This window comes from Urocampus carinirostris, chromosome 16, assembly GCF_059441175.1.
Source record: "Urocampus carinirostris isolate Australia breed hairy pipefish chromosome 16, RoL_Ucar_1.0, whole genome shotgun sequence".
NCBI lineage: Eukaryota > Metazoa > Chordata > Actinopteri > Syngnathiformes > Syngnathidae > Urocampus > Urocampus carinirostris.
Window position 1 is genome coordinate 29,750,716 of NC_142364.1, and position 13,757 is coordinate 29,764,472.

The 13,757-nt window shown below is 38.0% G+C and overlaps 1 protein-coding gene and 1 pseudogene across 1 annotated transcript; both read left to right on the forward strand.

Annotated features, from left to right (window-relative positions):
* Positions 1-10,004: 10,004 nt before the first annotated feature.
* On the forward strand, positions 10,005-10,090 carry LOC148351005 (U2 spliceosomal RNA; annotated as a pseudogene).
* A 551-nt stretch (positions 10,091-10,641) lies between these two features.
* Positions 10,642-11,787, forward strand: brcc3 (BRCA1/BRCA2-containing complex, subunit 3). Its single transcript, XM_088355590.1, has one exon. The coding sequence runs from the start codon at positions 10,767-10,769 to the stop codon at positions 11,547-11,549; it is 783 nt and encodes a 260-aa protein (XP_088211716.1). The 5' UTR covers positions 10,642-10,766; the 3' UTR covers positions 11,550-11,787.
* Positions 11,788-13,757: the final 1,970 nt, after the last annotated feature.

The window sequence follows — 13,757 nt, forward strand, 5'->3', positions numbered from 1 at the left end:
GGCTGGAAGACATTGATTTGTTGTCACAGCGAACGAAACGGCTCTATTAGTTGGCTCTTTGAAGTGAACGACGGGATCCGACTCCCTCGGAGAAGATTCTTTTTTTCTTGTGAAAGGTTAATTTATATATTGGTGTTGTTGAATATGCAAAAGTTTAACAGTGTGTTTTTTTTTTTTTTTTGTAGTTTTGTAAATATTTTAATTTAGGTTTTATGTATTTTTTAGGTTGAATGGTTTTTGGGATTTATCAAGTCATGTTTATTTGTATAGGGCTTAATCACAGGAAGTCTCAAAGGGCTGCACAGATTTATATATTTTTATATAAAATGTAAAGATTATTTGTGTATTTCATAGTTTATTTGTTTTGGAACTGAAAAGTAAATATGTTTAACTTTTTGTTGTACCCAGTGCTTTTTTAGAGATTCTCAGTTGCGTAAGTTTAAAATTGCTTAGTATGAAAACGGTCAAAATGTAAACGAGTTAAAAAATAACCACTGTTATAATAATGTACACTAAATTATGTTTTTTATTTGTTAATTTATTTTGTGTACGTTTTTTTCTTTTTTTTCCCCCAAGCTTCCTTCCCAAGTTTTTTCTTGTATTTTCTCTCGTCTTCCCATTTCTCTATTATTTTTCTTCTTCCTTTCTTTTTACCTCGCTTTTCATTTAAATTTTTATTTTCTTTTTGCTCCCTTTTCCCTCTTTTGTTCTCTAGTTTTTTATTTTTTTCTTCCTTTTTCCTTTTTTCCCTTTCTATTCGTTTTTTTGTCTCTTTTGCTTCTCTTTTCCAGCTTTTTTCTTGTTTTTTTTCCTGCTTTGTTTCTTTTCTCTTCTTTCCCTTTTTCTGCTTTTGTTACTTTTTTGTTTTTCCCCTTTTTGATTAGTTTTGAGGATAATTATACATAATCATTAGTAGTAAAGCAACAAAAGGAATCTTAAGAGCCGGCTGAGTGCCGAAATAGACGTTTCATTTTCCTGTGTCGAGCTGAAAAAGCCGGTTCTCTATGTACAGCCGGAAATCCCATCACTAGGAGGAAGCTCGGTTAGTTTTCCTGGGGTGGAGGGTTGACGCATTCAAAGACATCCTGGAAAGTTGAACGTTATGTCTGCGCGTCTTGGTGGCTTGGAAAATATCAAATAGTTTCTGCCACGGTAGATAATTGTAAAATATGTATTGTCATTCTAATTTAACAAGCGAAGTGGTCTATCGTAAATCATTTGTAAATAAGTCACAATTCATCTTTGGCAGTGTCACTCCAAAATGAGCTCTAATTTTTTAACGAAGATTGAATTATTTTTGGGTACCTAATATTATATAAACATTCTATCTTAAATCTATCGTGGCATCGTTTGGTATTTTATTTAAAATATGACGAAATATATGAGAAAAAATATGTTTACCCCGTTTTCAACGAAATTATCATTTGTCAACAACCCACGGATCCTAGTGCACACCACGAAAATATTTATTTCTGCTATGATCAACAGGTGTGTCAGTACCTTCGTGATACTTTTTAACGTGGATTAAGGCGATAACTTTTATTTTTGTTTTTGAAAGTACAAAATATAATAACATAATCTTTTCCTTTTTAATTGTGAAATCAGACAAGATTAATAAAAAGTTTTGCTATGACAAATCCCAGATTGTTTTGCTTATTTCAGGCAATGTTCATTTTACCTCTGAAAAGTGATCGTTCCCGGGGAATCATCTCATCTCTCATCTCATTAGCTACACCGCTTATCCTCAGTAGGGTCGCGGGGTTGCTGGAGCCCATCCCATCAATCATCGGGCAGTGAGCATGGGACACCCTGAACCAATCGCACTTGCATACTCAAAAATCTATGGGTCCTAACAAAAATCTATGGGTCCCCAAAATTTTGTGTTATCGGGGTTGAAATTTTAAATCGGCGACAAATATATAATATAAATCTATAGATTCATTCAGTTTTAATCATCTCAGTTTATTGGTAATACAAATCAGTTATCACTTTATATTTTTCAGTTCACAACAGTATTGTACATTATGCAAAATATTATGGCTGAAATAATTATATTAATCTATATTTTCATTCAGTTTTAATCATCACAGTTGGTAATACAAAGCAGTTATCACTTCAGATTTTTCAGTTCACAATATTGTACATTATACTAAATAATATTGCTGAAATATTAATCTATATATTCATGCAGTTTTAATCATCACAGTTAATTGGTGATACAAAGCAAGTTATTACTTCTGATTTTTCAGTTCATATATTCTTCGTGGTTTTCTGTTCCGCCACAGTTGTAATGCCTTCTCATGGTCCAATCCATTATCGTTCTCCTCATAGCGTAACCAGGAATATAATTTAGTCCATTTTGTTTGTTTTCTTTCGTCAAATCGTTTGCTTCAACACACGTGTTTTCCGGCCTTCGCGATCTTCCGAAGAATTTCTCTGCCGTTTTTTCGTGCCGAAATTATTGCCGTTGTTATCACTTTCTGCATTATGTTTCGACTTATTACTGACACTGAAGAAATTACCAATTTTGTGTTGATTTTACTTAACCTTCACCTTCACTCGACGACAACCACCACAACAACGACGTAATCTCGAAGCAACGAGATCTCGTTTGCCAAGATCGGCGTGCAGACGAAAACTCAAACCACGAGACCAAAACAACAATGGCGGATCTGCCTGACAAAAAGTTTGGAGTGCGGTAAATTTTGTTAAAAAAAAGTAATCGGAGAATAATGACACTTTTGTGTCAAAAAAGTTGCGCCCCGGGGATGCAAGTTGATTTGACACAATATGTCCCCAGCAAAAATGATGCGTCTAGGACGCAGGGATGCGGGCACTCGAGAACACTGTTTAGGTAGCATTTTTTCAGAAAGTCAAACTAAAGAAAATATATAAAGTGTTAGACAAATGGACTTACAAGTAGCGCTTTACGTATTGAACCCGGACAACAAGTTAAACATATCCTTAAAGCAGTGTTTTTCAACCGGTGAGCCGGGGCACACACTAGTGTGCAATGAGCGATCGTCAGGTGTGCCGTGAGAAATGATCCAAAGTCACTTTTTAAAAAGGAAAATTTTATAAAACATTTATGAATCATTTTCTGCAAATATGATGTAATTGTCAAGTGTCTCTGCTGTAAAAACTGGGGGTATTATAAATTATATTATAATTAAACATACTGTTCAGGGTCATTTTATAACATTTTTGGTTAATAGTGTGCCGCAAGGTTTTTCCAATGTAAAAAACGTGCCCTGGCTCAAAAAAGGTTTAAAAACACTGGTTAGTGTACCGCTGGAATATGCCCAAATTTATCTTTCCAAAAAAATCAGGCCATTATTCAGTATTTTGCAATCTTCAGACGAGGAACTGTAATAGTCATCCATATCAGTAGGTGGCAGTAGATTTTTATATACTGGGCTTTTTATATACTAATTATCAGCACATGAGGTAGCACAGTACATTTACTAACTTAATTTGTTTAACCAAACAGTTTAAGATTGCACTGTAAAAAATAAAAACATAAAGCACATCATTCTTTCATTCTTCATCATTCTTTTTTATTTTAAGTATCATATTCTTCTTCTTCTTCGACTCACTTCTACTCTATAGCATACGAATAACCTAAACTTCTTATATGTAATAACTTGTGAAGCCCTTAGAGACTAATTGTGATTAAGGGCTATACAAATAAAAATGACTTGACTTGACTTGACTTTTTAGATCCTAATTATCTGCTTATGATGTAGTTCATTGAAATATTTGACATAACTTCATTTTCAAACATTTTCGACGGACGGTGTGCCTCGGAACATTTTTAGAAATAAAAGTGTACCTCGGTTCAAAATGGTTAAAAAACACTGCCTTAAAGTGATGTTGTGCATTATTTAGCGCCCCCTAGTGGCAAAAACCTCTTCATTCATGTAAAAAGCAGTATCGATTTAAATCATAGGCAAAAATAAATGAACAATTTTATGAACCAGCATTTTTTTTTAAATACTTGTATGTCAAAAGATTAGCATTTATTTCACATAACATGAGTTTCACCCCGAGGGACTTTACACGATTGTCCGCCATGCTGCTGAGGGTACCCACAAAAAAGGCTGTGCAAAAATTATTATTTTTTATTGCTTCGGTCACTTTCAGTCTTCGTAGTTTGTATCCTTCCTTTCGTTTTTCAGTTGCACCACACAATACAGCGACATCCAGTCTGGTCAAATGTTACACAGTGTCCCTTTAAAAATACCACTTTGTGTGTGTGATATTATCTAAATATTTGCATTGACAAGGCATGGAAACAGAACATTAGTGTCGTTTTCCTGTTTAAACACATTACCTTAAAATCAACGTTACTTAGGAATTAATGTAGTTGATATTCTTTCAACTATTAAATGTTTATCGTTTGTATCTGGATGCAGGGCTAAGTAAGAATGTGAGGGAAAGGGGGAAAAATCATAAAGAATGAACAGATGCTTTGTGTGTGCATGTGTGTTATTCCAGGTATTTTTAGGCAAATCCCGTTTTCCGAATTTTCTTTATAACCCTAAACTTTACTGAGACAGACTATCCCAATAAGTATAGCCTGCATACCATTCAACTGGACGTGTAACAATAGCAGTACTGATATTTTAAGAATCTTATGAAAAATGTTTACAAGTGATAATTCTACAGTGGCAAATATAAGTAACCTATTTCCCCGACTGCAAGGCGCACCTTTTTTTAGTTGGATATGTTTAATCAAATAGATATAAATAATGTTTGTCAACAATAATACGTGCCAGCGTCAGATCACTGTTCTGCCTTTGAGAAACATATGAAGTCGTCTTGGAGTGTCCTCTTTTGGTAAGCATGTTGTTTGTTGCTCAAAGGAAAATAAAAAGTAAAACAGAGAACTTCAATGGCAGCATAGATCGATTTCTGAATGCTAGTTGTAAATCCCTTTTTGTTTATGCAAGTCGTTCACTCGCTGGCAAAAACAGGGACACTTCAAAGTGCTGGTTAGTCCAGTAGCCATTTGTGAATTAGCCAATTTAAGTGGTGAATCGAGGTGTCATAATGTTGATTTATGTTGTATGAAATAAATGATTTTGATGAAATGTATTTTTTATGCTACCCTAGATCTTACTGTAGTCTTAATTCTATCCACCTTTTATAATAAAAATATATCACAAAAACAATTTTTTGGGTGCGCCTTATAATCCAGTGCACTTTATAGTGCGAAACATACAGTATTCTTTCAATACTGAGAAACCAGCCTTTGACTTCTCGTTTAATATTGTCATGTCTAATTGTATTAGTTGCATTTCAGTTGTCATGGATACCATGGATACCACACTTCCTTGCAGAGTGTGTCCAAGGCATGAATGTGTATGCAATTGTGCACGTTGGTGCAAAAGACAAAGTGTTCCACTGAATTCACCTTTGAGTGTCCATGTGAGCAGAACACGCTGATGCCAAGCCCTGGTTAAAATGAGACTGGCCTGTTGCCGTGGAGACATGAAAGCAGCTTTTACAGGTTGTGTTTTATTTATTTGCTGCAATAATTGTACTACGTGTGTGGATATTGCAGACTTAATCCTACTAATCCATACTATACTACTCGCTGTGACTTAAAAAATTTAAGATGATGAATTTATTGGAATAAATTACGTTAAATAAAGTGCAGGAATTAAAGACATGTAGCTGTGCCTTTAATATGTCGCAAAAGTAATGGACGTAATGTCATTGCCACAAGGTTTATTTTTCAACAGAAATATGAAAGACACAAATAATGCATTGCCTATTATACAATGTGATACTCTGAACAAAAAAAACAAAAAAATCCCCCAGTGGATCGGATCTAGTATTAGTATTGTCACTTAAACCCCGCTGCCCGTCCGGTTCATCCCTGAGTGGCAGGATGACACAGTACATTAAAAAAAAACACAGAGACCAGGTGATGAAGGTGCTGTATCTGACTCGGAACAGGAGGCTTTCCCTGCTACTGTTACAGTACTATCTGTTCAGTGTGCAGGAGCAAACTCCTACCTGGAGAGGGATGGGTGCCACCAGGCTGTAGTTACCAAAGACACACCATAGGAAGTGGTGCCCCTAAGATCTTGGAGGTTAATGAATTTGTGAGCTGTGATCTGTTTTGTCTTTTGGAGAGGGAAGGGTACCACTAGGCTGTACTTGCCCAAGACACACCACAGGAAATGGTGCCCCTACGACCCTTTTTTAACGGATCCAACCATACATCCAAACAACCAACACGTATTACGTATGAACAAAAGTCTAATCTAGCTGAATTTGGTCAAGAAGTAAGGTCAATCCAAGGAGGCAAACAGTGCTGTGAAAAATAATTTGTCCGATTAAGGTTGTATAAAGATAATTTCAACACTTTGGAAAATGTCATTGCATAAATCAGGGGTCAACAAGGCCCATTAACGGATTTAATTCAGCCCACGAAACGATGCAGAGAGAGGTATAGGAGAAAAAATGAGCCGCTACTCATCAAACAATGATCTACGGTTTTGAATAGGTCCACTTGATGTCGCTAAAAGCCACGTGCCACACTCTCTCTGTAGCTGTATATACTGAATACCGTTTATCAAACAGAGAACATTTGTGAAAACACCCATTCCATTTTATTTTATTTAAAATAGAAGTAGTGGTTTAAAGCAATACAATTTGCACTCACCTGGATTTCCTGGCCTGTATGCATTTGTGTACCTCATAAAAACTAGATTATTTTATTGCGCTCGTTGCCAACATTCAAATCGCTGGCTATATTTTCTGTTTATACTTTTTCTTTCTTTTTTAATGAATTGTATTTACCAAGATGTGAAATGTAATTTCATACAAAATGTATTTCTCAATCTCTCTTTCTTTCTTTTCTTATCTCCTTTTATCTCCTCGTTTCCCTTCTCTCTATGTAATTCTTCATCTTTCTATTATCTTATTCTCCTTCTCTTCTGTCTTCATTTCTCTTTTATTCTTTCTCTTTCTCTCCCTTTCTTCCTGTCTCTGTCTCTCTTTTTCTCTGTCTTTCTTTCTTTTTCTTTATTGCTTTCTCTCTCTCTCTCTTTCTCTCTCTCTCTCTCCCCCTCTCTCTGTCTTTCTCTCTCTCTCTCTTTTTTTTCATTCTTTTGACACTCTTTCTCTGTCTTTCTTTTTGCTTTAATCTACTCATCTGGCCCCGTGAGTTGTTTTCTACTATGTGGCTTCGAGCTAAAACGAGTTTGACACTGTATATATATATATATATATCAAATTATGTAAATATGTTTACTTGCTTATTTTGTGTGTTTCAAAACAAATTGGATTAAATGGTCTTTTTATAAACAAATAGACAATGAACCACAACATGTGCAGGTAAATGCATACCAGAAAAAAAATTGATTGGCTCAGGTTATCTATCTTCTTTGTGTATTGCCAAGGTATCAGATTTAAGACTTTATCGGCAAATACAAAATATTACATCTTTTTCCCTATGGCCCGGCCTCTGTGCGAAATGTTTCAAACCAATTAAGCCCGCAACTCAAAAAGTTTCCCAATCCCTTGTATAAACTAAATTGGTAAGTCAAGGTAACTCCCATTTTCATTAATTCTAAAAAGAACTGGCAACCTGGCATAATTAGTTTACTAGAATCCCTTGTATTTTGTTTGTTTATATTCTTTGACATCCTCCTGTGGATTTAAAAACAGTGCTTCAGGATTTTTCTAGTGGACCCATTGAAAAAAAGACACTACACTTAACAATGTCACAAAAGGTTCAAATAATGTTCATTATTTCAACATTAAAGGAAGTGTTTTATTTGACTCCTAGATGTCGCTGTATTGTGTAGGAGGACTACAAACTAGAAGCTACGTAGACATTACCACCAGCTATAAAGTCTCGTCATCTTTTTTATCTTATTGTATTTTAATTTTTCATTATTATTTGAATGTGTTTTTAATGATCAAAAAGATGTGTTTTAAGAAATTAGGATTACCTTGATGCTATCTACAAGAACAAATTAATTGGTTTTCAGTTATTTTCAGTTATTCTGAAAAATGTGCTCAAGATACAAGCAATTCTAGATACAAGCATGACTCAGGAATAAATTAACCTCGTATGTAAAAGTATCGCTGTATTACAAAATAACCAAATATTTTCCGAAATTTTTAGGATCGTTATTTTCTCGATTCTCAATTGGCATCGATATGGAAATACCTGTGTGAAGTGGCGCTGAGCCATCACACTGCAGATATCGTAGTTGGCAGGCATGGAAGGAAATTGAGTTGTTGTTTTTTTCATAACACTGTTTTGACCCGTTTATTTTTCGACACTCACTAAACCTTTCGCGGGCCACATTTGGCTGTGGGCCATAATTTTGACTCATGTGGATTAAGTTATATCCATCCATCCACCCATTATCTGCACCGCTTATCCTAAGTAGGGTCGCGGGGGTGCTGGAGCCCATCCCAGCCTTATTCGGGCAGTGGGCAGGGAACACCCTGAACTGGTTGCCAGCCAGTCGCAGGGCACACAGAGACAGACAACTCACTTGCTCATTCATACCTAGGGACAATTCAGACCGGCCAATTAACCTGACATGCATGTTTTTGGAATGTGGGAGGAAACCGGAATGCCCGGAGGAAACCCGCGCACACTTGGAGAGAATCTCATGACCTCAGAACTCTGCCGCACACGCGCTAACCACTGCGCTGCCGTGATGCCTGGATTAAGTTATATTATTATATTATTTTATAAGAATGATAAAAACATACGATTAATTTTACATATAAAACCTTGTCATAATTACTGGTTTCATTATTTGATTAATGTGGAGCTATTTGGTTTTGTTCTAACGTTTTTTTTTTTATTATCATTGCATCATTACAAACAGAATTGGCGTGAAACGGTCAGACAGCAAAACAAAGTTAACATTTTTGAGGGAAAAGAAAGTGCTGCAAAAATAGACAGAAAAGAAAATAAATAAAGTAAAAACAACAAATAATAAGTATGACATGTTTAACTCAATACATAGGGCAGATTCTTAAAGGGACAGTGTGCCTCCCATTGGTACAAAAAAACCTTCATTCAGTAAAAAAATTAAAACATTGATTTGAACAATTAGCTAAACAATGAACTATCAGACCAATGTTATTTTTTATAAATATGCATAGGTTGAGAAATTGACATTTCTTTTACAAAGCGAAATCCATACCTAGTCGTTGCCACCATGGTTATTTGGCACCTTGCTGTTCATTTGACATTGGTTTTCATTTGCATTAGCCAATCCAGTGCCATCTAGTGGTCAAGTATTACACAATGTACCAATAAGCATATTATAAATCATTTGGACATTGGAAATGTTTATCACAGTTAATTAGTATTCTTTTATGTATAGATGTGTATAGTTTCCTCGTTTTTTTACGCTGCCAACTGAGTGGACAGCAAAGTAAGAATTGCATTGTGCAGGGAAACGTGGTTCTTTACTGTGCATATGACAATAACCACTTTGAATTTGAATTTAACACAAAATAACAATTAATTGACAACATTTTGAAAAGTAGGTTAGCATTATTGAGAATGCTTTTTGTGTGGCCAATAATATTTTTAGCTAGTGAAGGATTTTATACATTTGACTATAAGGGATTTTGTACGATCAAATACAAATTACATTTAAATGCAAAAGATATTCACTGGCTGAGCTCTGGGGCGAGGTCAATGCAACATTTTGAAGAATGATGTTTACAGAAACAACGGGAACTGGGACAAGGGCTGATAAGATAATCAGCACATCTGACTACGCAGAGGGGCCCTGATGACGGGTTGACGGCAGGAGATGTTTGGAGAACAAAGCCCTGATGACGTGGAAACGCTCGGGGATGTTTTGACCATTTCAGACATCGAGGGGAGGGGGCGCTCCTGGCCCGCCCATGGGAGGAGCCGGCACACAAGCTGTGCCGCAAATATGAAATTGCTATATTGTAGAAGTTCTAGAAGTGTCGGCATGAAGCTGTGCCGCAATCATGATGTATGATTTTTGCAAACCGGAGATGGAATAAGAGCTTGCTGTCCACTCCACGCATCGGCCCGGTATTGCAGTACCTCCGGGAACGGTGCATTCGGACTGATCGCTGCATGGCTCTGTGGCTAGGACCTTGACTCGGCCTCTTAGCTGAGAGCAAGTGTCTCGGCCCCTTGGCTTTGTAGCGTATTATGATTTGACCGATAACAGATAATGGATAATTGATAAAGAATATAGAACAATAAACGTTACAAAATCCCCCCACCAGCTGGCGGAGAGACGAGGGTCGAGAGAAGAACTCCAAAAGATCGAGGAAGATGGAGAGGGAAGGCTCGACGAAAACTCGAGCGACACTAATTTGATGGAGTTCACTTAGTTAATTTGTTCAAGAAATTAAATCTGCCCCCGTGTGGAAATGCCAGTCTCTTGTTTGTCTTTTCACAAAAAGAAACGAGCACGCATTCTTAGGACAGAATGTATGTTGTGTTTGGTTAATGGAGTCAGATAACTAATTCAAACAAATTGGTAAACAGTACATTTTAATAGTTTTTTTAACACTATTCATAAAAGGAGATTTTAAAAGTGGAAAATGTTTGGGCTGTCACTGGACGGCTTTCTTTTTAACATTTATTTGTTGTGCGGAACCTTTCACTGGTCGTTGCATAACTCGGACTTCTTCTACTGCTGTTCAATTAAACACGGAAGTAAACCGCTTACTGTCTTTTTGCGGTTGTTTTCAATTGCTGTTCAAATTGGAAATCAAAGACAAGAATGGCTGTCACTGCGGTTCATCTGGAATCCGACGCCTTCTTGGTGTGTATGAATCATGCTTTAAGCACGGAAAAAGAAGAAGTGATGGGTTTGTGTATCGGAGAGGTCGAAGCAACCCGGATCGTCCACATTCACTCAGTTATCATCCTTCGCCGCTCGGATAAGAGGAAAGACAGGGTGGAGATCTCACCGGAGCAGCTCTCCGCCGCTTCCACGGAGGCGGAGAGGCTCGCCGACATGACCGGTAAACCGATGCGGGTGGTCGGCTGGTACCACTCGCATCCTCACATCACCGTGTGGCCCTCGCACGTCGACGTCCGTACTCAAGCCATGTACCAAATGCTGGATCAAGGCTTCGTGGGCCTCATCTTCTCCTGCTTCATCGAGGACAAAAACACCAAAACGGGCCGCGTCTTGTACACCTGCTTCCAGTCCGTGCAGGTCCAAAAGGGTTCTGAGTACGAGAGAGTGGAGATCCCGATTCACGTAGTCCCTCGTGAGGCTATTGGGAAAGTTTGCCTCGAGTCGGCCGTGGAGCTCCCGCGGATTTTGTGTCAGGAGGAGCAGGATACGTATCGTAAAATCCACGGACTGGCCCACTTGGATCCGGTCACCAAGATCCATAACGGATCCGTTTTTACCAAGAACCTGTGCAGCCAGATGTCGGCGGTGAGCGGGCCGCTACTGCAGTGGTTGGAGGATCGTTTGGAGCAGAACAAGCAGAGCATCGCAGAATTGCAGCGGGAGAAGGAGAGACTGACCCGGGAGCTGAGTACTCTCTGAGTGGGGTGGAGGAAAAGGGGACTTGGGGACTGGATTACTGTTTTTGTTGTTCTTGTTTGTTAAACAAGCGATCGATTGACATGGCACTGAAATCAATGTGCCTTTGGACTAGGGAAGGGGGTGTGGAACTAATTTTTAATTGATCTCTACAATAAACTTATCTGCACTTTCATGTAAAGTAACTCCGAATTTATGAATTATTGAAATCAGAAACATACACTTGCATTGAAAAATGTCACTACAGTAATCCCTTGTTTTCCATAGGCTTGGTTGTGTTTCAAAATGGCCTGCGATATTTATAACCCGCTAAGTAGAATCCTTTATTCATCAAATACTCAATGAAATCTAAGAATATTTACAGGCTCTAGCACGTATTTAACAAATACAAGTACAGTGGAACCTCTGTTCTCGACCATAATCCGTTCCAGAACCCTGTTCGAGAACTGATTTGTTCAATCACCAAAATCATTTTTCCCATTAAAAATAATGTAAATCGTTTTAATCCGTTCCAACACCCTGAATGTTTACCATGAATGTTTAACGTAAACATGAAGCTAACCCAGGTTAATCGTACATTCGCGTTATCGTAATCTTCTGTACGAAAGATTACGCTTACATGAACGTGTAAAACTTAAAAAATCAGGTTGTTTACAAGTCATTTAGCACCACAAGTGGCTAGCGCTTCATTGGAAAGAGGGCTCTGTTCCAACACCCTGAATTTTGGGCTCAGTTCCAACACCCTGAATGTTTACCTCGAATCATAAAGCTAACCCACGCTAATCGTACGTTAGCGTTATCGAAATCTTCCGTACGAAAGATCACGCTAACACGAACGTGTAAAAAAAAAAAGAAAGAAGAGAATAATGAATAGGATTTCTGACCTTTGTGGTGGTCAGCAGAAGGCGCATGCTGTATTCCCTAGCAAGATCGGAAACTCGCACACCTCTTTCATATTTAAATATTATGTCTTTCTTAAAGGCAATAGTTGTACGAACAACTTTTCTTTTTTCACCTGTCCTGCTTGCACCGACCTTCTTCGGAGGCATAGTTAGGGGCTAAAACACTCCGTTCACCGATATTAAAAGCAAAAGCAAAAAGAGGCAAGTGCGCACGTGATAACAGTTGGTCACGAGGGGTGGGGGCGATCTACACCATCTACACTCGTACGCTGCTCAGCATCGCACTCTAGCGTACGCACTCCGCATTACCGGCGTTTGAACTCCGAATTTTTGACCGAACAGCGAAGCAAGAATTTCTCAAAATTTTTGGTCGAACACCGATTTGTTCGAACTGAGAGGTGTTCGAAAACCGAGGTTCCACTGTACTGTAATCTAAACATTTTATTTTCAATGATTTTTTTTATTTCCATTGTGCAGTGTGCAGAACATTCATCTAACACGTGAAAGGTCCCTTGTGCGAGTGCAAGTGGAACCATATGTGTGCTAGTAGAGGGTTGGGCGCCACCAGGCTGTACTTGCCCAAGATACACCACAGGAAATGGTGACCCTAGTGGTTAAGGAAACCAACCAACTCCATCCATCCATTATCTGCACCGCTTATCCTCAGTAGGGTCACGGGGGTGCTGGAGCCCATCCCAGCTAACTTTTGGCAGTGGGCAGGGGGCACTCTAAACTGGTTTCCAGCCAGTCGCAGGGCACACAGAGACCGACAACTCACTCGCTCATTCACACCTAAGAATAATTTGGACCAGACAATGTGGGTGGAGACCAGAGTGCCCGGAAGGAAATCCGTGCAAGCACGGGGAGAACAAGCAAACTCCACACAGGAGGTTCAATCTCATGACCTCATAACTGTGCCGCACACGCTCTAACCACTGTGAACCGTGCTGCCTTTGTTTGAAATCAAACTATTGAACTTCAGCAAAATTCGTGTTGTTAACCTAAATTGCCTGTGTTGAACCTTTCATTTTCACAAAAAGCCCGTTTTTCTTGATTAAATGCCAGCTTTTCACAAAGACAAAAAGAAGGGAAAACTATCTTTTTTTCAAAGGAATAAAATATAGAGAATATTGAAAACAGGCAAAAAAAGAAAAACTGGAATGAAAATAAAAGTAGGGGGAATGAAAGCAAAAACGTAAGAATTAAAGAAAAGAAGGAATTAAAGAGGGAAAAATAAAATGCAAATTTTTCTTTTTCTTTTTTTTTGTTTTTCTCCTTGACAATTTTCTTTTCTTAAGTTTCACTTTTT

What these genes read in the sequence shown, in the direction of transcription:
- brcc3 (XM_088355590.1), top strand. Translation starts at nt 10,767, where the DNA reads ATGGCTGTCACTGCGGTTCATCTGGAATCCGACGCCTTCTTGGTGTGT.